General features: G+C 33.9%; 1 protein-coding gene across 1 annotated transcript; it reads left to right on the top strand.

Annotated features, from left to right (window-relative positions):
* The first annotated feature begins 689 nt into the window (after window positions 1-689).
* Window positions 690-1,676, top strand: LOC149018420 (E3 ubiquitin-protein ligase RSL1-like). Its single transcript, XM_089153889.1, has one exon. It carries the CDS (start codon window positions 750-752, stop codon window positions 1,674-1,676), a length of 927 nt encoding a protein of 308 aa, XP_089010015.1. The 5' UTR covers window positions 690-749.
* The last annotated feature ends 23,615 nt before the right edge of the window (window positions 1,677-25,291 follow it).

Here is a 25,291-nt window from a genome sequence, read left to right as displayed (position 1 = left end):
TCCGACGATCTAGTTAGGAAATTCTCTGATTAAGAAAGACAAGAAAGCAATGAACAATAAAGTGTTGAATAGTGATAGCTCAATTCAGTGTACCTTTATTTTGTATTCTCTTACTGTTTTATAGGTTTTTTCTGTATGAGTTTGATTGGGATTCAAACATTGTTTAAATTGCAATCCTCAAATATGGGTAGTTGAATCCCAATTGAATACCTTTTCTTTGTCTACAAGTATTATCGGATTCGACTTGCTATTCAGCCTTTGTACTTGTTTGACCGACTTTGTCTTGGTCGGTTTGACTTAATCCGAACTGCTCGGACTAGACTCAACCTGAACCTGTTCGAGTTCGACCGAACTGGTTCAGGCTAGTTTATTTCTCCTTTATTACACTTAATGACGGCTAAAGATGTTATTTGTTTATGACCCATATGTAATATATTGAATTAAGGGAACCCAATATTAGTTTATGGTCTATTGGCTAAATATGTTAGTTTATTTAGGACTCACATGTAATACATTGCATTAAAAGAACCTAATATTAATTTATGATTTATGCCACACGTAAAAATCTCCCCCCAAAAAAAAAAAAAAACAGAAAATTTTAAATTTCAAATACGGCAATCAGTTAAATTTCAACTTTTAAATCCCTTGATTTTGCTGAACTACTTTCGGTTTCTCAGTTTATTGGAAACCAGAAGAAGAAAAGAATTCGTTTACTTCGCATCCCTCCACGCTTTGCTTCGGTGCTGATAATGTCTTCGTCTAGTCGTCCATCCAAAAGGTTAAAGAATTTCTTCTCTTCTTCCCAGAGGGATCTCCCTCCCCATTGTTCTTCTTCTTCTTCTTCTTCTTCTTCTACAGATCCATCCAATTTCTCTTATTATTATTCTTCTTCTTCTTCTGCAGATCCATCCAATTTTTCTTCTTCCTCTTCTTCTTCTACAGATCCTCCCAATTTCTATTCTTCTTCTGATGATGATGATGACAGTTTTGGACAAGATTATAGCCCTAAAAGAAAGCAGAAGGTGCAAGAACAACTTGACAGCCCAGAAGAAAGATCTATCGGATGCAAAATCTGCTTTGAACGCTTTAGGGATTCGAATTTGTTTTCGGTGAAGGGATGCAAACATGTATTCTGTTCTGATTGCATTGCCAGTTATGTGGAATCCAAGTTAGCAGAGAAGAAATCGAGTATAAAGTGCCCAGATTTGAGCTGTAAAAAAACGTTAGAGCTTGATTCCTGTCGTTCAATCCTTGCACCCGACGTGATTAACAGGTGGGGTGTTGTTCTTTGTGAGTCTTTAATTAGCGAGGATCAGAAATTTTATTGCCCTTTCAAAGATTGCTCTGCCCTGATGGTGAATGATGAGTCGGAAGCAATTAGAGAATCAGAATGCCCCATTTGCAGAAGACTGTTCTGCGCGCAATGTAAGGTTCCATGGCATTCAGAAATGCAATGCATAGATTTTCAGAATTCAAAAATCAATGGAAAAACCAGCCAAGACACGATGCTTAAGGAGCTTGCTAAGAAGAAGAGATGGCAGAGATGTCCCGAATGCCGCTTTTTTGTGGAGAGAACCACGGGTTGCTTGCAGATCACATGCAGGTGTGGGTTCCGTTTCTGCTACAATTGTGCCTCTCCAATGGAAGATCACTATTGCCCCAACTGTAAACGCTAACTACATTTTTTCTTGTGTAGATTAGTGAAAGTTTAATAGTAGGGTTTCTTTGCTGCTAGCTAAAACTCTGATTAGCTTTTCTTTCTCAAATTTTGCTTTTCTTTTCTTTTCTTTCATTGCTGAATCCTCTAGATTCTCTCTTTTTTTTTTTAATTTTGGTAGAAGATTTTCAGCTACATGTATTTGCGAATTAGTCTTTCTCATGCTTGGCTTCTTCTTCTTAAGAATATGAGAATAACAAGGACTCTATCTTATCTAAAGTAACAAGGACACTATCTTATCAAAAGTATTGTTTGAAGTTAGATCATAATTTTTATAAAATCATGGTCAGTATTTTATGTAATCTCAAACTCTTATCTAGTGTTTCATGTAAACCCAAATTCTATAAGACTGACCGAAGAACAAGGACTCTGGTTCTACAAATTATCTATAAAATAACGTTTAACATCTCATTTGAATATAGTGGAAACGTAAAAAACTCTCTCATGGTAATGGGTTCCATTATTCAATGAAACCTTGTAAACTATGGTGTCGTTTCTCTCTTCTCTCTCTTCTTCTCTATCTCCAACGAATTTTCCGATACTTCCACCCATCTTAAGAACATTTCATCTTCATTTAAAATTCAAATATTTTCTTTTTATGTTTTCCTCAACAGTTGTCTCTCAAGATTCACGCCTCTTTCAAATATTGATTTTAGATTTTGAATTTCTGATATACTTTACATAGAAAACTAACAATTTTATGCATCTTATAGGGCTGTAACTGGGCCGGACTTTTGCAATCCCAAGCCCAACCCTATATGGTATAGTTTGAGCCCATTCCCGCCCTGGCCCTAGTTCAAGGCCAATGATTATTCTCCCTGGCCCTAAGCCCTACAGGGCCAAGCCAAACCCATTCCCGCCCTAATTGGGCCGGGTTGGGATGAGTTGGCCCTGATTGGCCTTGTCCCTGGCCCTAATTGGTCCTGTCCCTGGCCCTGACCCTGATTGGCCCTGTCCCTGGCCCTAATTGGCCTTGTCCCTTACTTTAATTGGCCATATCTTTGGTCGTAAATATCAAATGTAAGACCGGTAGTAATTAAAATACATATTAAAGTAATTAAATTCTTAAATTTCAAACTCAGTTCTGGAAAATAAAATAATAAAGATGTCAACAAATAATCCAAAACTTATATTCAACATGTATTTAACAATTTATACCTATTTAGATTTTAGAGAAATCCAAATTTCTAGGGTTTTTCAATTTGCTATTCGATGAAAATTATGGTTATTATATGTAAGCTCGAAGGGAAAAAAAAAGATTTATCTCAATTCTCAATTAATTTTTAACTTCTAAGATAATGGTCGAACTTCATTCCAACCTCTCTCTCTCTCTCTCTATTTTATTATTTTTTTTCCTTTGGTTTTTCTTCAGCAGCAAAGAGTTAAAATTATTCATGAAATAGAATAAGTAGAGAAAAGAATTGTAATTAAATTTAGGCATATTTGAAAGTCAAGTCAATTATAAAGAATGTCACACAAATTCTTTTTGTAAACTTAGAAACATCAGAGATTCAGAATTCAAAAGGAATATGATAAATGAAAACTTTATCTTCAAAGTCAAGAACTTAAGTCGTAAGTAGATATGTTTTCATTCACAACTATTCAATAAATTGATATCTTTATTCAATACAAAAAATTCATATTCAAAACCTTGTTAACAAGTAAATAGACGATAATTTAGTATTAAAAAAAAAAGAGTATTTTTTTTCATAGTTACAGAAAATTATGTTTTAGTTACAAACATAACTATATGTTTTTAATAAATTTTTTTGAAATATCACAGTAGATTTGTTAGATATTCATGATGAGAAGTTGGGGTATAGATTTGTTAGATATTAATTATTTATGTAATAGTTTTATTATTTATAATATATTATCTCGCCTTAGTCAAAAAACAAAATCAATATTTTATTGAACTAAAAATGACTTTGTTGGTGAAAGAATGCAAAGAAAACTTTGTTTTTGATAAGTAGGTTGCCTACCTTTGATGGGTAAGTCTTATGTATTTATAAATAAACATGGCTGTTGTACAAGATTCGTTTACAATATTCAAATTTGAATTCAAAATTAAAAACTTGAATTCAAATTTAAAAACTTAAATTCAAAACTTGAATTCAAAAATCAAATTCAAACCATAACAGATCCATTATGGTCTTTCATCCCCCCTCAAACTCTGGCATTGGCGGTGCAAGAGTTTGTCTCTATGCTTGAAGAAAGCTTGTGATGTTAAGCCCTTAGTAAACACATCTGCAATTTGATCATCTGACCGAACAAAGTGCACTTTTATGGTGTTGTTTTGAACCAAGTCTCGGACAAAATGATAGTCCACTTCTATATGTTTTGTGCGAGCATGTGAGCACTGGATTTGCAGCCATTTGTGTTGCGTACACATTATCACAATAAATGTCCATTCCTCTTGGAAGTTGTACTTGCAAATCACGTAGAACATAAGAAAGCCATAGTAACTCGAGATCTTTGTGACACAAAGGGATTTGTACTCGGCTTCCGTACTTGATCTAGATATCGTAGGTTGTTTCTTGGAAGACCATGATAACAAATTATCCCCAAGAAAAGTGCAAAACCCACTAGTTGATCGGCGTGTGTCTGGACATCCTGCCCAATCTACATCAGTGTAAGCAGCTATAAAAGAAAGTTGGGTTGGTTTCAAGAGAACACCAGCACCAATAGTGTGCTTGACATAACGTAAAATACGTTTTGCTGCTTGTAGATGATCTTCTGTGGGAGATTGCATGAACTGACACACATGATTGACTGCATAGGAGATATCTGGTCTAGTGATCGTCAAATATTGTAAGGCTCCTACTAATTGTTTGTATAGTGTTGGATCAGGTAGAGGATAACCTGTTGTTGATGATAACTTTGTTCCAACTGCAATTGGGGTTGTGCATGGCTTTGAAGTCTCCATTCCTGTAGACTTTAATAAATCAATGGAGTATTTACTTTGAGTGAGTAAAAGACCATCTGAACTTCGATTAGCCTCAATTCCCAAGAAGTAATGCAAGTGTCCCAAATCTGTCATTGCAAATTCTTTGCTTAGGCTTTGAATAACCTCTTGAATTGCAGCTTCATTGGCTCCTGTCAATATTATATCATCTACATATAACAACAATACTATCATTGTACCTCGGGTTTTACGTATAAACATGGAAGAATCTGCGACGCTTTGCTTGAAACCTTCTCCTTGTAGGTATGTTTTGAATCTGTGAAACCAAGCTTGTGGAGCTTGTTTGAGACCATAAATTGTTTTTCGTAGATGACAAATATGTGTTGATTTAGATGTGGAAACAAACCCCTGTGGTTGTTCCATGTAAACATCTTCTGCTAAGTTGCCATTCAAGAAAGCATTTTTCACATCAAGTTGATGTATTGGCCATGACTTTGAGAGTGCAATGGTTAATACTGTCCGAATGGTGGCTGGCTTTACAACTGGACTAAATGTTTCATGAAAGTCCACTCCTGCCTGCTGGTTGAACCCCTTGGCAACTAATCGTGTCTTATATCTCTCAATGGATTCTAATTGTTCTCTCCACATGAGATAATTTTCTCCATCAAGCTTGACAGAAACAGGTTGGAGAGAGGTAATGGGGAATGGAGTGTTAGCAGTGGCCATTGAAAATGTAGTGTTTTGGAAAGAAAAAAAAAATCTCAAAACTTTAGCTCTAATACCATGAAAAAATGCAAAGAAAACTCTGTTTTTGATAAGTAGGTTGCTTACCTTTGATGGGTAAATCTTATGTATTTATAAATAAACATGGCTGTTGTACAAGATTCGTTTACAATATTCAAATTTGAATTCAAAATTAAAAACTTGAATTCAAATTTAAAAACTTAAATTCAAAACTTGAATTCAAAAACTTGAATTCAAAAATCAAATTCAAACCATAACAGATCCGTTATGGTCTTTCAGTTGGAAAAATAAAAGTTACCTTAAAAATTATATAAAAAATGAATTTATAGTCTAATATGATCAAAGTGACTAAATGTCAAAATCAAGACTCATATCAATGTTAGTATGGAGATCAAGGTAAAAATCTAGTACTGTAGTACATGATCATCGTCAAATTAATATTAAGATTAGAGCCAAAATTAGGGTCAAGATCAAGACCAAAATCAAATAGATGATTATTACATTGATAATGAGGTTATAATTTATTTTTATTAATTTTCTACAAAACATGATCATGTTTCTAAAATTTGACACGTGTCAAGTATCCACCCATATGTATTACAATTAATTCCTCTCCATGTGGGTGGAGGGTCCAGAGTTTTTAGATTCAAATCAAGGTCAGGATCAAGGCTAATATCAGGGCCAAAATCAGGGCCAAGATCAGGGCCAAAATCAGGGCCTGGGTCAGGGCCAAAATCAGGGCCAAGATCAGGACTTGGGTCAAGGCCAAAAATCAGGGATGGGCTGGGATGGGCTGGGCGGGCCAAAGAGTAATCCCAAGCCTGCCCTTGGCCCTCGTTCAGGGCTAGAAGATTTTGGTCCTAACCCACCCTTAGGGCCAAAATCTTTAGCCCAAGCCCTATTCGGGCTCAGGGCAGGCTTAGGCAGGCAGTCTGGGTCGCCAGGGCCAAACTTGCACCCTTAGCGTCTTACCTATTTTCTTTCTATTTAAATCCTTTAATTCCGATTTTGTCTGATCCTATATACATTTTCTCTTTGCATCTCTCTCCACGCTTTACCTCATCAGTGTTGTCGTCTTCTTCTCTTGAAATAACTTTCGAATGCAAAATCTGTTGTGAACGCTCTTGGGACTTTCGAGTCATTTTCCAATAAAATGGCTGCAACCATATATTCTGTTCTGATTGCATTTCCAAGTATTTGAAATCCAAGTTAACAGAGAATAGATCAAGTATAAAGTGCCCAAATTTGAGTTGCCAAGAAATGCTAGAGCTTGATTCCTGTCGTTCAACCCTTGCACCCGACGTTTTTTTCAGGTGGGTTTTTGTTCTTATTGAGTCACTAATAAGTAACGAGAATAAAAAATTCTACTACCGTTTCAAAGATTGCTCGGCTTTATTGGTTATTAGAGAATCAGAATGCCCTATTTGCAGAAGACTATTTTGTGCTCAATGCAAGGTTCCATGGCATTCAGGAGTTGAATGCAATGAGTTTCAGAATCTAAAACCCAATGAGAAAAGCAGAGAAGACCTGATGATTATGGAGCTTGCATGTCAGTCATGCTTTACACATTTTTTTGGTACTCTACGACTCTAGTAACGTTGAAAGATGCTTCGGTGTTTTTTTTTTAAAATTGAATCTATAAAATCAACCATAATTCACTAAACCAAAAAAGATTTGATAGTTTTATACTCTGTTCTTTTTTTTTTGGTAATCAAAAGAGGGGATGCAGTAGGGGCGACCAAGCGCCCCCCCACTACGCAATGTTCGGACTTTTTATCGAGTGCGACCTATGCAAGCATTAGCCCTGTGCAGTACCAGCGCAAGCACTGGCCCCGTCAGCGGAGCCCCACCGGAGGCCTAGTATAGTCCACAGAAGCCGGTAGCACTCATGCCCAGGCCAAAAAGCACACAACTGTCCAATGCAAGAAACAGATGAGCAGAGGGGATTCGAACCTGGGACATGAGGTTTACCAAACCACTTGGGTCTATTCCTACTCTTATCCTCTTCTTCTTCTTCTTCTTCGTACAACTCTTTGCCAAATAATTTGCTCATCAAATTTGTAATGCTCAAATTAGAAATGTATAGTGAAATTCTGTTTTTGCAAGGCTTGTCTACAAATATTGAAGACTCATAAGGTAAGTCATACATGAGTTAAAATAATATTGTCCAAAGAAACCAATCAAATTTTGAAGAAAAAAATCACCAATTTTAACATGTAAACTCTTTTAAGGTTAAAAGGAAAAAATGGTGTTTCTAGAGGATTCCATCTACCACCAAACTGAAGAACTTGTCTAGCTGAACATAAGATGCTGTTCAACTAGAGAAGCTCATCAACAATATTATTCCTGCTAATATAGGCATAATATACTCACACTGAACAACAAGTCTTCAATAAAATGTTTACATTGTATATTCACTTTATGAATTGATAATAGAAACAAAATATCATGAAAAGGAAAATGTTTACATCTTTGTTGTATACAAAAATACATAATAAGAAAATAAGAAAATCGAAACGCATAAGAACAAGAATCCATGATACAACATTGTGATTCGGTCCAACAGTATTTGAGTGAGCACTTGTTCAGTAGGGGTTCGCCATGCATCACCCAAATTCTTCTTGTTGGCTAGGGGTTTGTCATTTATATGATGTTATCTCACCTCCTTTTGACTATTTATGCTATCATATGATGCTGAAGCTGTAGAATCTACGTACATTGCTTGACTCTCACACATCTTATCTAGCCAGATAAAAAAATCTGGATGCTTACCACTATTTGGGCACCTATAAAATCTTCAACTTGGATTTTTTTCTAGTTTCTGAAGTCAACAGGATCATCCTCCCTTGCCCGCAGTAGTACAATGGAGGCTGTTGTTCCATTCCTAAGGAAGTTTAGCTTTCACAATGGGAACCAGAACCACCCATGATTGATGAAGACCAGAACCACCCATGATTGATGAAGAAGAATATCAATACTGGAATTCCCAAATGATTTGAAAAGATGATAAATGAATCAACATTTCGTCAATCAGCCCATCTAAAAATGTGTAGAAGAAATGATCAATCAACATTTTAGAAAACCATCAAAGCACAACGGAGACAATCGTAGAATGTGTAGAAAAATAGTTATTCAAAAAATCAGAGAACTTGAACATCTGAACATATTTAGTGTTTCAAAAAATCAGTACCATGTACTTAATTTTCATGAGCAAGTTCCCAGGGTACCAACATTTTGAATCATCTGCTTATCAGGATATCAACTGCAATGTTAATACAAGAAGCTGCTTGACAAAATAAGATCCATAAACTCATATAGAAAGAAAGGGTTAATTAAGCCAGATAACCTTCAATGGACCCTTATCAGAACACATACATGCCAACCTGCTACTAATCCAAACTGGTTCTTGATCTACTGGTTTTGCTGTTGGTTGGACCACCATCTTCTTCTGAATCTCATTCTGGGATTTGGTCGAACCATACCTTGTATGGAAACTGGATTTGTTCATGAATTCAACAATATATAAGATAAGATCCAATTGACTTTACCCATGCCCAATTGAACCAACCCTAATGAACACAACTCTGACAAGCTAGCAGCCACACCTGCTGGAAAAAAGTGATTATTAAACAAAAGAATAATACTTGAAAGCAGCAGCTCAAATGCCCCCAAATGTCATCAGGTCTACTGTTGATTGCCCATTCAGTGAGCCCAGATAGTCTAAGGCTCTTTTTAGTGTCTATTATTATTCTTAATTATAAGAAATTTTTTATTATTTTAAAGTGCTTGGTATTTACTATTAGTTTTATTTTTATTTAAAATAATAAAAAAATCCTCATAATCTATAGTAGATTTTTTGTCCATTATGGATTATGGATGAGAATTTCACTTAAAATTTTCAAGTTAAGGTTAGAATAAAATGGTCAATGCACATTCTTTTATGGAGCCTGTTTTTTTTTTCTTTTTTTCTTTTTTCACTTTTCACTCTCAAACCCTAACGTTATTTTAGCAAGAACAAACTCCTCTTCGTGGCTGGAGACTTCTCAAGTAACAACCGTTTCTGTCATTCTAAATTAAATTTTCTTCGTGAAATCTCTCGATTATTTATTATTTTACTCATGTTGATCTATTATCTTTTCCTTTTGTTTTGTTTGTCATGGGATTTGCATTAGATTATGTTCTTGAGGTTGAATGTTAGGTTCTCTTATATTTTTTTCTACAGAAGCTGTGTTTTCCTCAAGTCTCTTGTTCTCCCCCATCTTCCGACTCCCTTAATCTCCAGCACTGTTCCTCCCTCTTTTTGCGGTTACTACTAGCTATGTTTGCGTGATTCATACCTTCAGAGCATATAATTTTTGTTCAACTTCTGAATCAAATCTGAACCATTTAATTCCTTAGTGAAGCTGTTTTCAAAACTAAAATTGCTTCCTATCATCAGTTCTTTTTTGGGTGGGTTCTGAACTTTATTTTCTGTTTCATACACAAAATTTCACTAGGAGTTAGAGTGTTATTGATTTTTTCTTTTCCATTAGGCTCTGTCATCTAACCTTCTTTTACATGGGGGCGAAGCACCTTCTAGAGGCAATTTGCCAGTTGGACTGGCCATGACGATGAACCTTTTACTGATGTGGCAATCCATCAATGGATCCCAAGTTCTCAACTGCCAAGTGCTAATTGTTTCTCCTTTGAAAACACATTTTGTATAATCAGAAGATCACGTGAATGGCCATGAAAACAAACTTTTTCTGGTTAAACTGTGTAATGCATTTGTTCTATCGCATATCAACAGTAGATTGTCTTTCCTCTTTGCCTTCTATTAGATCTTTGATAGTCCAAGTTTCAAATTCTCCAGTTTGACCTTACCTGTCATGATGCAACAAAAATGGCTAACAGATGATAGTTGTTGTAAATGCTTGATACACACCAGTTTGAGCTAAAACGATCAATGAAACAAAAGTTCTAGTTCTTTTAAGGTGATCATGGATGAGATATGAGATGCTCTTCAATAGAATTGTACAAGGGTCAACCAAGTCTCTTCTTGTCCAGACTGGCCATGCTATAATGCTCTTGGGACCAACAAATAGATCTTCCCAGGCCACTTAGCCCAAATGTCTCCTTCAACAAATGGAACTTCTCAGTTGTTATATGGTTGCAATTTTTAGTGGGTAGGCTTCACTGATATGCATTCTGCAGTTCTTGATGAGTTGACTTCAGATGGGCTAGTGATTCCCAAGACTCCAGACGTTAGGTCTGTTGTGATTAAGTTTTCATTTGGTTACTTGATTACCTTGAAAATCAGACAGATGATTGTTTAACCTAAAGGTTTAGCTCTAGTTCTATGATATACAGGGCTGGTTTGTCAGTTAAAACCTAGGTTAGTAGTCTTGGGTTGGATTGAAAGTCCATTTTGGTCGGGTTCTTGGGTTCCCCAAGATCCTGCACATATGTCCAGCCCTATAACGATTTAAAGCTTATATTTTTATTTTCCCCCAAGATGTGCACATTTCAGCCCTGTTAGCCAAAAGGGGATCTATTAAGTTCTCTTTTGTTGGTTTCTTGATAAAAAATAAGAAATTTGATGAAGAAGAATCCATTGAATGACAAATAGAAGTGAAGTAAACAGAGGTCATTTTCAAAGTCTTCACCCAACCCAAAGGAACTCCTTGGTTTTACTGTTATTTCATGGAATCAGAATTTAACCAAGCACAACAAGGACAGTTTGGTCACAAGGATAGGGAGATTTTCATTTTTTTTCCGAAATTGATAGAAGAGGGGAGATTTTGGGCCCCCAAGCATCCTTTTGTACCCCCCAAAAAAAGAAGAATGCTATGGGGTAGATATGCCCTAGTGGTGCAAACAACGGCAAAAGCATGTCATCTTTACCCCAAAAAAATAATAATAAAGTATCCCATTTCAGCGAGAACGTCGAAGAAATAAACAATTTGAGATTGTGAATCTCTAGTTTTGGTGTCGAAGAAATCAACAATTTGAGAATCCTCGGATTACCATTAGAAAATAAGATAAATCCAAGTTATATGGATTTTTGTTTTGTGAATAAGGAATACTAGCAAAATAAGCATTTGGTTGATTTTTATTTTTCGGTAACCTAAGCGTTTAATTGATCAAGAATTGGAAATGGTTTTGATAGAGATATATTTTGAATATGAGGTTCATTCGTGTTAGCTTACAAACTTACAATAACTTTTCTTAAGAAAGGTTTTATCTGTTGCTCTAAAATCTGACCGTGGGCCAATTGGTTGGTTGCAGGATCAAACCTGGTTCCTGAGAAACATAGAAAGTGAGTGTGGGTCGCCTCTTGGGATGGAAAGCCACCTCCAATGATTAAGTTAGAATATGGTGAACACAAATCCTCATAGAGAGGAGTAAACGCTCCAAGAAGATAAATAAAGAATGTTTTCTTGAGTAGTTGCAGGAGAGTAAATGACCAGAGTTATTGTTTATGGACTTACCCTAACTCATGTAGAGATATTGGGATATATATTGAGTTCATACCTCTGAGGTAACTAAGAAGCATCGCAGCCCTCAAATCCTTTGTTCCAGATGAAGGGTTGAGGTAACTTCTGATGGGTAGCTTGATTAGCAAGCCAAGAGCCCAAACTTCTTGAAAAAAACTTTAAGACAACAGCTGTACATAATCTCACCGAATCAGGTGGTCAGGTTCACGTTGATGTGGATGTGACAACAGTCCCTCACTTTGGCAGACAAAACGTAAGGGTGTAGTTCACGTTGATGTGGATGAGCAATGCCCATTTTTCCCTTTGCTAGAATTAAGAAGTCAAAAGACCAATTACACTCATTTAGAAAAACCATACGGAATACCAATTTTGTCTTCAATTTCTAGTCATTTTGGATTTCCAATTGCTGGATCCTAATGAGATGATGGAAAGGGTAATTAAATAACAACAAACCTTAGAGTAATGGATCTAGATCCTTTTCGCTCGGGCAGGCCCTTCACCCATCCCCCTGCACTCTGAATGGTGGGGGCCACATGGCCTACTGGTGGTACCAGTGGTAGGGCCATCCAGAATGCGGTAGGGCTGCAACTGGGCCGAGATGGGTCGGGCTTTTGCAATCCCAAGCCCAGCCCTATATGTTCTAATTTGAGCCCATTCCCGCTCTGACCCTAGTTCAGGGCCAAGGATTATTGTCCCTGGCTCTAAGCCCTACAGGGCCAAGCCAATCCCATTCCCACCCTGATTGGCCCTAATTGGACAAGGTCGGGATGGGTTGCCCTGATTGGCCCTAATTGGCCCTAATTAGCCCTAATTGGCCATGCCCCTGGTCCTAATTGGCCCAGACCCTGATTAGCCTTGTCTCTGGCCCTGATTGACCCTATCTTGGCCCAAGCCTTAATTGATCCTATTCTTGGACCTAAAATATCAAATATAAATTCATAAAAAAATAAAAGTATCATAAGTAAACTAAAAATAAAATTCATAGAAATATAAGATGATTCAAGCTCATACAAAATGATAAAATAATCAATAAGTTGATAATGTTGCTTTAAATATAAATAAATTCATACTCCATAATTCTATATTTATTTCTGAAAGTCTCCCATTGCTTTGACGATGGAAATTGAAAATATCTCCCATTACTTTGGTGATGGAAATTGAAAACCCCTCCCATTGATATCCTTATTCAACAAAAAAAATCATATTCAAAACTTTGTTAACAAGTAAATCAACTATAATTTAGTATTGATATTTTTTTCGTAGTTAAATAAAATTATATTTTAGTTACAAACATAGCTATCTATCATTAATATTTTGTTCCCCCTTTTTTTCTAAAATATCACATTGGAGGCAAAAGAAAGATGTCAAAATTCATGATGAGAAGTTGCGATCTAGATTTGTTAGATATTAATTCTCTATATACTAGCTTTTATTATTTATATATATTATCTTGCCTTAGTCCAAAAGGAAAAATCAATTACTTTTTGGAACTAAAAATGACTTAGTTCGAAAAATAAAATTATCTTAAAAATAATATAAAAAGTGAACTCATAGTCTAATATGATTAAAATGACTGAAGGTTAAAGTCGAGACTTATAGTTATATCAATGTTAATGTGAAGATTAAGATAAAAATCTAATACATGATCAGGGTCAAATTAACATTAAGAATAGAGCCAAAATTAAGGTTAGGATTGGGCCAAAATCAGGCGGATGCTTACTACATTGGTAATGAATATATAATTTATTTTTATTAATTTTTTACAAACATGATAATGTTTTTAAAATTTGACATGTGTCAAATATTCATCCATGTGGATTATAATTAATTCTTCTCCATATGGGTGGAAGGTCTAGACTCAAATCAGGGCCAAAATCATGGTCCTAAATCAAGGCCAAGATTAGGGCCAAGATCAGGGCCAAGATCAGGGTCAAAATTAGGGCCAGAATCAGGGCCAAAATCAGGGTCCAGATCATTGTCAAAATCAGGGCGAGAATCAGGGCCAGAATCAAGGCCAAGATCAAAGCCAAAATTAGGGACGAGTTGGGCGGGCCAAAGAGTAATCCCAAGCCCGCCCTTGGCCCTAGTTCAGGGCCAGAATATTTTGGCCCTAATCCGTCCTTAAGGGCAAAAATCTTTAGCCCAAGCCCTATTCAGGCTAAGGGTGGGTCAGGGCCGCCAATGCCAAACTTGCACCCCTAGAATGCGAGAATCCGGGTAGAGAGGATCTGTTTTGTAGGGTTTTTCTTGAGGTTTTTGAAAAAATACAAAAATGTTACATCATTAATTGACTAATGGAGGTTAACGACAGGTGAGCATAAAAAATTTGAGGCAAAAGTCAATGGTTGGGTTAGTAATTTAAAAAACTACATGCAATATGGTAGTCATTCAACTATAGTATAAGGAGACATCATTGTATCTAACGAAAAGCAAAATTGACATTAAATTAACCTAACGTTAATAGCTCTTAACATAGTTAGAAGTGAAGGAGGCAATAATAACTTCATAAAGAGCAATGTTCAATTAGTAATTAAGGGGTATATACTACAGAAAAACAACACTAATTATACCATCCTTATACTTAATACCAAAAAATCCTCAAATTATAAGAAATTTTTGAGTTTCAAAAAATTAATTAGGGATAATTACTGTTGTCCCATTGTACTCTTATTTTATTACTACTTTATCCCCTCTATTTTTTAAAATTGCTAATCCAACCTTTAACTTTGTCTAAAATTACTAATGCCCCCTTCCGTTAAGCTCAATTAGTTTACATATGATGTGGCATCTATATATTTTTTTAAAAACCTAAAAATAACCTTAAAATTATCTCTTTACTTATTTACTCTTTTGCAAGTTATAATCCTATCCTTAATTAACTATGGAGGAAAATTAACTTTAAATTAATTTTTCTTTTCTAAAAGGAAACTACCGAATAAAGAAAAGACTTGATTTTTCTTCTCTAAAAATAATTCGCCAAATAAAGGAAATATGTGATTAAATAAAACTTAAAATAGAAACTAAAATATTAGGAAATATGAATTGTAATTCAAAGTTGAAAATTGAAAATCTCCTAATATATGCTTACCATTGTACAAAGTGTGTGGTCCCACCAAAGTCAAAATTTATTGTAAAATATAAGATTTTAAGGATATAATTGATATTCAATATAATTTCTAAAAATGAAGGTAATGTCATATTTGTTATAAATAATATTTATTATGGATGTCCATTACCCCAAAGAGATTGTACTTCCAATTGAAGATCTCAATTACCTCAGGATGCAATATTGGTGAAGATCACAACCATCTCATTACACAATATTGGCAGTCAATATTTCCATTCTATGCACCTTCTATCTTGGGCGGCAATCTATCTTTCCATATCAATAATATCTTTATTGTATGCAAGAATCATATATTGTATTTCCATATCAGAGTAGATGTTCTTTCTACTATAAATATGTAATGCACTCAACTAAATGAATTAGTTCTGATTGAACTCATCTTGTCTTTCTTCTTTGTATCTAATATATTTTCTCTTTATTTTATAACACGTTATCAGCACGATTCCGCTCAAAGAACGATCCGCTCAAGTATTACGTTTTGAGAAGAAAGACGGGACTATGTATCATTATGTTTTCTATTCCAAAGTGAAAAGAATGATTGACCTCCTCGCACGTTTTTGTAAACAATGGAGTTTACTTTGTCCATCTTGAAATGTAAGTGCATCATGATAAAAAGGTATGTGTTTTATTGAATCTAAGAATCAATCAAATAATAAGATATTATGTTGCTTTAACGATTATGGTTTTATTTATTGTATATAGTGGTTGCTAGCTTTGCACCACAAATATTGTTAAATGCACTTGAAGTTACAAGATTTGAAACTGCAAGATTTGAAACTGTAAATAAATACAGTTCTGTAGTTTTTGAAATTAATTCTCTTTTGAAATTATAAGGAGAAAATATTATTCATGAAAATATCCCAAAGAAATTTTCAAGTTTCAGATTTTTTGTTACAATAGTAATATTGTAAAATGAGTTTTAAGAAATACTTTGAATGATATCATGCCTATTTGTGGCTGAGTAAAATAATGGACTATTAATGAAAAGTCATGAAGCTCGTCTTATTGGTTCTGTTCCATTCCTTGAAGTGAATGCAACAATTCATGATATGCCTGAAAGAAGGCAAGATTAAAATTATGGTCATGACTGTGGAAGAGGATGAGACAAAAGACGGAATAATTACCGTCATTATTATGGAAATAAATAAGAGAATAATAAGGATTCTCAATATAACAATTCAAGGAGTGAATATAATATTTGTTACCAATGTGGTATGAAAGCCATTAGACATGTATCTGTCATACTCCACAATATTTAATTAAGTTTTGTCAAGCCTTAATTAAAGAAATAAAAAATAATGTGGAGATAAATTGAATTTTCCAAAATCATGATACTTGAGCAATTTTTGCCTATTAAAGTGATGATTTTAATGGCCTCACAAATACTACACATCTAGATGCTACAAACTCTTTTGAAGATAATAGTTGAAGATTTGATTATGTAATTCTTTTATCTTCAAATCTCATCTCATATGTTAGTTTATCTTAAATTTAATATTTTTCTTCTATAATTTTTTATTGATTTTTTATATATCTTTTAATATATTTTGTTTCATTTTGATGAAGAATGTGAATATTCTTTTATATGTTGTGACGCATATTATACTGAGAGAAAAATATACATATTTTTCTTATTTGATGATGCGGAAGCCAATGTTCATATAAAATCGATAGTACAACATTGATTGGAAGCTCTGGAAAAGCTAATCTATTATTATCTGGGAGATAAAATTGGTTATAAATAATTCATTATTTTGTAGTAAGTCTCAAAGAAACTTATTAAGTTTCAAAGCTATTTCCCAAAATTATTATCAGATTGAGACTACAAATAATGGTATAAGTAAATATCTATACAAAGTTATTAGATATTTCTCCCAATTTGTACTATACGAATATCGCATGGTTGAAACACATGTTTGGGTAAATCAGATGAACATTGATTCCAATAATTTTATTATTTGGCATGACCGGTTGGACCATACCGGATCAAGTATGATGCGAAAAATTATTGAAAATTCAATTGTCATCCATTGAAGAACCAGAAGATTCTTCAATTAAGTGAATTTTCTTGTATTATTTGTTCCCAAGAAATATTTATTATTAAATATTCACCAGCTAAAGTTGAGATTGAACATTCTACGTTTTTTAAACGTATAGAGGGTGAAATGTATGGGCCCATTCACCCATCATGTGGACCATTCAGATAATATATGATTTTAATAGATGCATCTATAAAACGGTCACATGTATGTTCATTATGAACTCGCAATTTGGTGTTTGCGAGATTGTTTGCTCAAATAATGAGATTAAGAGCATAATTTATGAATTATAAGATAAAGACAGTTTTATCTTGATAATCTCATGAATTTATATCTCGGGCTTTATGATTATTGTATAACAACCGAGATCACAGTTGAATAGCCTTTGTTACTCATGTTTATATCCAAAATGGTTTGGTAAAATTATTTATTAATTGTCTCCAATTAATTGCTAAACCATTGTTTATGAGAACAAAGCATCATTTGTACGATCGTGGCCAAAAGGTTGTCATAAATTCTCCCTATTACAATTGGCTTATGGTCAGAAGCCAAATATTTCTCATCTTAAAATTTTTGAAGGTACGGCTTACGTTCCAATTGCTCCACCACAGCGCACAAAGATGAGTCCCAAATAAAATTGGGAATATATGTTGGATATAAATCTCCTTATATAATTCAATATATTGCTAAGGATAGGAGATTTATTTAATGCAATACTTGCTGAGTATTATTTTGATGAATTAGTTTTTCCAACATGAGGGGGAGAGAATAAATAGTTGGAAAAAGAGATTGATTGTATGCATTATCATTATCTCATTAAATCCTCGCACTGAGCACTGTGAACTTGAAGTTCAAAGGATAATGCAATAAATATTATAAATCAACCCCAGTTATTTGACACTGCTAAGAGTTACTAAATCTCATATTCCAATGTAAAATGCTCCAATTATAATTGATGTCCCAGCAGGACAATCTATCAGTGCAAATGAAATTAAACCACGTCTAAAACGTGGAAGATCAATCGGTTCCAAGGATAAAATCCTAGAAAAGGAAAGGAGCAAATGATCAAGATGGTCATAATATGGAGACAATTGATTATGAAGATCATGAAGACATAACTTTCTATAAAACCCTAGAAGAGGTTCAGATACCTGAAAATAATGAAGAGATCTCGATTAGTTACGTCATTGCAGGAAAAAGATGGAACCGAAAATATAAAGTTGTCGACAACAATTTTTGCATATAATGTTTTTGTTGAAATAATGCAACAAGACGAGGATCTTGAATATAAATTTGTTGATGAATATAAATCAAGAAATGATTGGCCAAAATGTAGAGACGCAATTCAAGCAGAATTGAATTCGCTTGAAAAATAAAGTTTTTGGACCTATAGTCCAACATCTAAAGGTATAAAGTCAGTGGGGTACATGAGTTTTCTGCGAAAAATGAAATGAAAAAAGGAATGAAATCGTGATATATAAAGCATGAATTATGGCACAAGAATTTTCGCAGATGCCTGGCATTGATTACATGGAAACATGTTCTCTTGTGGTGGATGCAATCCCCTTCAGATATCTTATTAATCTGGCAGTATATGAAAATTTTGACATGCGTCTAATGGATATTATTACAGCCTATTTATATGGTTCACTCGAGTGTGAAATATATATGAAAATCCCTGAAGGATTCAAAATGACTGAAGCATATAAAAATTCCTAGGAAGTTTGTTTAATAAGACTTCAGAGATGATTATGACATATATGATATAATCTCCTTAGTGGATATTTACTAAATGAAAAGTATAAAAATGATCCAATTTATTATTGTGCCTTTATTAAAGGATATGGATCTAATTTTAGTAAGTATATATGATGATGATTTAAATATCATCGAAACTCCTGAAGAGTTTCTAAAAGCAGTAGATTATTTTAAGAAAGTTGAAATGAAAATCTTGAAAAGACAATGTTTTGTCTTGATTTATAAATTGAGCATTTGACGAATGAAATATTCGTTCATCAATCAACTTATATAGAGAATATTTTGAAGAGATTTTATCTAGATAAAATACATCCATTGAGTACCCCAATGGTTGTGAAATCGCTCAATATAAAGAAAGATTCATTTCGACCGCAAAGAAAACAGTGGAGAATTTCTTAGTCCTGAAGTACCATATCTTAGTGCAATTGGGGCATTAATGTATCTTGCTGATAATACACAATCGGATGTAGCATTTTCTATAAGTGTATTAACAAGATTTATTTATTCTCCAATACGAAAACACTGAAATGTTATAAAACATATATTTCAGTATATTCGAGAAATTATTGACATGATATTATTTTATAAATGTGGATATCAACTTACTAGTTTTGCAGATGCAGGATATTTATCTGACCTACATAAAACTAGATCTCAAACATGCTATTTATTTTCAAATGAATGTTAGCTATTTTATATTTGGTTAAGATTAATGATACAACACATTCATGAAGCATGCAGTCTTCTACTAGAAGAAGGAATTTCAACAATATTATATGAAGATTATGCTCATGCAAAGCTCAATTGAAGGGATGATACATCAAAGAAGATAGAACGAGCATATTTCACCAAAATTCTTCTTCACTCTTGATCTTCAATGAAATGGTGAAATATATGTTCATTGAATTCGTTCAAGTGATAACTTGACAGGTTTATTTATTGAGGTGTTGCCTACTTCAAATGTTGAGAAGTTGGTATATGATAATGGAATGTACGTATTCAAAGACACTCAATGATGTTATTATCGGGGGAGTAAAATACGTCTGCACTCTTTTCCCTTAACCAAGGTTTTGTCCCACTGTTTTCCTTATTTTTAATGAGCCTACCAATACTATTATTTAGATATGTATACTCTTTTTCCTTCACTAAAATTTTTTCCCACAGGGTTTTTCTAAGTAAGGTTTTAATGAGGTACATTATCTATTGATGGACATCCAAGGGGGAGTGTTATAAATAATATTTATTATGGATGTCCATTACCCCAAAGAGATTGTACTTCCAATTGAAGATCTCAATTACCTCAGGATGCAATATTGGTGAAGATCACAACCATCTCATTACACAATATTGGCAGTCAATATTTCCATTCTATGCACCTTCTATCTTGGGCGGCAATCTATCTTTCCATATCAATAATATTTTTATTGTGTGCAAGAATCATATATTGTATTTCCATATCAGAGTAGATGTTCTTTCTACTATAAATATGTAATGCACTCAACTGAATGAATTAGTTCTGATTGAACTCATCTTGTCTTTCTTCTTTGTATCTAATATATTTTCTCTTTATTTTATAACAATATTTTTTAATTTCTTAATTTTAATGAAGGGAATAGACATTACATATTTGATGTTAACAACCACTTAACACCGTTAGAAGTGAGGGGGGCAATAGTAATTTCATAATACAAAAGAGAATATAAAAGCATAATCTAATCATTAAACAATATAATAATAAGCAATTCATATAAGCTTGAATAATGAAAAAGAAAACATAAGTGAAGTGCTACTGTCAGTAGTGCATTTACAAGAACAGTAAATAAACTCAAAGTTTCTTAAAGTAGAAACCAAAGAGTATGCGGTCTATGTTATTATGAAATAATCCCTTACCTTGATTATCGTCGAAGATAAATCAAATATAAAAAAGAGTGGCTCCAAACTTAGCAATTAAACCCCTAACAATCATAGATATAACATTAGGAAAGATGCCTAAAAGATCGAGCAAACGAGTCAAACTGAGCGAGACAAAGCTATGGACTTCATTGGTCAATTGATTGGTCTAATGACCTAGTCACCAGTCACAAAGCAAATCTTCGATCCAAACTCAATCTCGGGTTCGAACTTCACGAAACTTGGAGGAAAACTATTGATAGTATTCTAACATTAGGAAGTAAGATTGCCATATGATTAAAAACATTACCATTTAAAATCATGGTTTCCCCAATTGGGTGAAAAACCCTAGAATTCAATGAAAATACACTATGGAACTCATAGCAAAGACAATGGATGATTTAGATCTCATCCAAGAAAAAGGTAATCAGAATCAAATACAAGTACATCATGAAAATTACATTCAAATGGTTACGAAATCAGATCCATAGGAAAAACTAGGGCTCCAAATGGATCTTACAAGGATTAGGGTTGAGATCTCTGTGCTGATCATAAACCCTAAAGAAAAGAATAAGATTATAGAAGAGATGGTTGCAAGAATGCAGCATCTTCTTCCCAATCTCAGTCAAGAACAAGATCGAAGAAAGAATAAATAACAATACAGAAGAGATACTAACCTTAGACTGACAGATCGGAGATGAGAGGCTTCAGATCTGAAGAGGAATCTTTGAAATCACCGAAGAGAGTTTCAAACGAGTCTTCCCACGTTCTCAGTGTTCTGGGGGTAGAGGACACTAAGAAACACAAAGTGTGTTTAAATAGAGAGTGAAAAACCCTAAAATTGGATTTTCTCAGATTTAACACACCATTGGTCGATTGGGTCATTGATTGGTCTCTTGACCAAGTCGACCAATCAGGTCAACAAAGTTCAAACAGGGAATTGAAGCATCAAATGGACACTAAACTTCAAGTTACATACCTAGGGTGTAGAAATGCCTTCAAATCAAGTCAGATAATACTCCAAGTCCTTCAACTAATCTCATCTTCAGACAGGTGCAACTTTCTTTCCAAATCTGCACAGACTTCCAAGTATGGAACACCAACATCAACATCCATGGGTTCAGAGTCAAACACCATGTCTTCTACTGAGATGGCCCAAAGTTGGCTTCTTCCTTTACTCCGGGTCTTCGGACCTAAAAACAACCGGGTTTCCGGGTCAAGGTTAGGGTTAGGGTTAGGATAGGGCTGGATTTCACAGTACTGGCCGTCATACTTATCTGTACCCATATTTACAAATTAAAATACCCTCTTACTTCTCTGACACACAATCCCAATTTCCTCTTTAACTATTTTAAAAATTAAAATACCCTCTTACTTCTACGACACGCAATCCCAACTTCAAAATCCCAATTCCCAAGTTCCCAACCCATTCCCATCACTTCATTCGGTGATTTCTTCATGTGCAGGTGCAACGATCAGTCTTTCTTCAACTCGCCAGAGAAGACGAAGTTATAAAATCGCCATCACTTCATTCGGTGATTCCACCAAAACAGCTTGTTCTCTCTTCTGTTTCTTTCTCTTTCTCTCTTTCTTTCTTTCTTTTTCTTCTTCTCCTTCAACCCAGCGATTTTGGTTTGATTTGCCGGAAAATCGACGATTTTTCGGCGATATTATGCATATATCGTTTCGCCCCCTAATATCGTTTAGCCAGGGGGAGAATTTCGGCGATATTTCGCAGAAATTTGCCAAAAAAAATTCCTTGGTTAACTCCTTCGTTTTCATTCACAAGTGATGGATTAGTTTTTGCACACGTGGGACAATCCTGCCGACCATGTGACAAAAGGTTATTTTTGTGCTAAACTGACAATTTGTTCTCAGTTAGATTCTTTTTTTTTCTTCTTTCTTATGGAAAATCACAAAGGAGGTAGATGGAAGTTGTTATTTTCTTGGAGTTAAAAATGACTTGAATCAAACTTTAGGGAATTCAAAAGAAAATTACCCTTAATTTGGTAGAAATAACTTACGTCATCTTTTAGTTTACCAAATGGTATTTGGATCTCTTTTTGGTTGGATGGTTTTTTTTTTTACTTGACAAAAATATTAAACCCTTCCTTTTGATTAATATTTTTAATTAAATTATTCTTTTATTGTTAAACATTTTTTAAAATCCTAAGCTATTCTTAATTTTTTTTTTTAAATTAGTTTAAACTCTTTATTATCCTAGTAGTTAAAATCCTTACTTACCCTCAATTAATATAATTATTAAAATTCAAAAATATCGTCAATTACCTCAGTAGTTAAAACCCTAAATAAACCTCAATTAATTCTATTCTTAAACCCAAAATACCCCACAGTCGTTAATCTAAAACACAAAGAAGTTAATTAAAAAAAATCTTGACGTCTTTCTTATTCTTTCTTTTCCCCAAAAAGGGTGTTTAGATTAAATAATATTGGGGTATTTTGAGGTTTTAAGAATAAAATTAAATGTAGGTAATTTAAGGTTTTATCTACTATCGTAATTGAGGGTATTTTGAAATTTTTACAATAATATTAATTGAGGGTAATCTAAAATTTGAGTTAGTAGAGTAATTGAAGGTAATTTGGGGTTTAAATTAAGAAATCTTTTCAGTTAATGGTGGTTTAGAGTTTTAGAAAAATATTTTATCATGAAAATAAAATTTCATTGAAAAAATTAATGAAAGGGAGGTATTTGATACCTTTGCTAGGTAAGAAGAAAGGCAAGTGATATTTACTTTAATTAATTGGGATAATTACTATTGCCCCCTTGTACTTTGGTTTTATTACTAATCAAACCTCTTTTTTTATGAAATTACTATTGCCCCACTCACTTCTAACGGTGTTAAGTGGTTGTTAACATCAAATATGTAATGTTTATTTTGCCCTTCATTAAAATTAAGAAATTAAAAAATATGACATTACCTTCATTTTTAGAAATTATATTGAATATCAATTATATCCTTAAAATCTTATATTTTACAATAAATTTTGGCTTTGGTGGGACCACACACTTTATACAATAATATTTTTTAAAATTATATATTAATTAACGCTTAATGACCAAAATACCCCATCTGCATATCTTATTTTCTTAGTGTTTCCAAGAATTCTCTTTTTGTTTTTAACCATCCACGATCAATATTCTTATATTCCCAATTTCTAAGATAAAGACAATCTGTTATTCTACCCCCATGAGTTCTTTTTTCTTTTTTTTGGTGAGAAACGAATCTATCTTGAAGAACGGTCAGAAAAGCACGAGGCATTCGAAGTACACAACTCCTGAAGCCACAGAGAGGAAACTGGCCAAACAGTCTGACTTACCATGAGTTCTTTCAATAGACCAGAAATCGAACAAGGTTCAAAGAATAAAATTGTAAATGGATCGTACGATGTAAAGTAAACATGATAGCGTTTAAAGCGTCAATCAACAATGAATGTAAACTGGGTGGGTTCAGAATTGATTCCATGGGCAACAAATTTTCTTCTTCTTTGGTTGGTGGTATCTATTCTATAAAATCTAATGAGATGATAATTTGACAGGTATGGAAGATATCGAAGGTATATTTGAACCTTCCAATCTCAAACGCTCAATATGAGAATGATGCTATCTTCTTGTAACTAAAAGTAATCAAATTAACCGGTCTTTGAAGTGAATTTTTCACTTTAAATGATTCCATCTCTGTGTATACCTTTAAATTATCCCATCTCTTTGTATAAAATCAATTTTCAAAAAAAAAAAATTAAAAAAATTAAAAAAAATAAATAAATGAAAAGAAACGAAACGCTGGCAGTAGAAAGAGAATAAGATTTGCAAATAGGGGTATTTTGATCATTAAACGTTGATTAATATATAGTTTAAAAAATATTTATTATGAATAGTTAAATGGCATTTTATTCATAACATTTTGTATTATATAACTTGAGAGAGTATTTGGTCCCTCTAGCTTTTGAATACACTTGATGGCATTGCACTAAGGGAACTCACACATTAGTTTATGGTCCATTAAGAGGACCCACACGTAAAAATCTCCCAAAAAAAAATTTAAATTTCAAATACCACAATCTAGGGCTGCAACAAGGCTTGGCTTTTACAATCCCATACCAACCCTATATATATTTAATCTAAACTCATTCCTGCCCTGACCCTAATTTAGAGCCAATGATTATTGTCCCTCACCCTAAGCCCTATAGGACCAAGCCAAGCCCATTCCCACCCTAATTGTCCCTAATTGGGCCATCTGGCCTTGGCCTTGATTGTCCCTAATTGACCCTATCCCTAGCCTTGATTGGCCATGATTGGCTATCCTATCCCAAGCCTTGATTGGCCCTATCGTTAGCAGACAATTTCTTTTGGAAAAAAAAAAGAGAGTTACAACAACGTTGTACCTTTGCTTGAGTTTAAGAAGACGTTGGAGGATGAAAAGATAGCTTCACAACAAACCATCTTGTGAAGTTGGGTAACAATGTTTTCACGAAGGAAAAAAAAAAAAACCAGAGAAGAGATCGAACAAGTGTTGCCTACATTCGCCTGAGGCTAAGTAGAATATCGAGAATTGAGAAGACTTGCGGTATTTGTAATATAGTTTTAGGAAAAAGAAGAAAAGAAAAAACAGAGAA

The sequence above is a fragment of the Hakea prostrata genome, chromosome 4 (assembly GCF_041222555.1).
Source record: "Hakea prostrata isolate BN-2017 chromosome 4, UWA_Hpros_2, whole genome shotgun sequence".
NCBI classification, from domain to species: domain Eukaryota; kingdom Viridiplantae; phylum Streptophyta; class Magnoliopsida; order Proteales; family Proteaceae; genus Hakea; species Hakea prostrata.
Note: the sequence above shows the minus strand (reverse complement) of the source record. Positions and strands in the feature narration are given on the sequence as shown.

Excerpts from the sequence above, each read along its gene's own strand:
- LOC149018420 (XM_089153889.1), top strand. The coding sequence starts at position 750 with ATGTCTTCGTCTAGTCGTCCATCCAAAAGGTTAAAGAATTTCTTCTCT.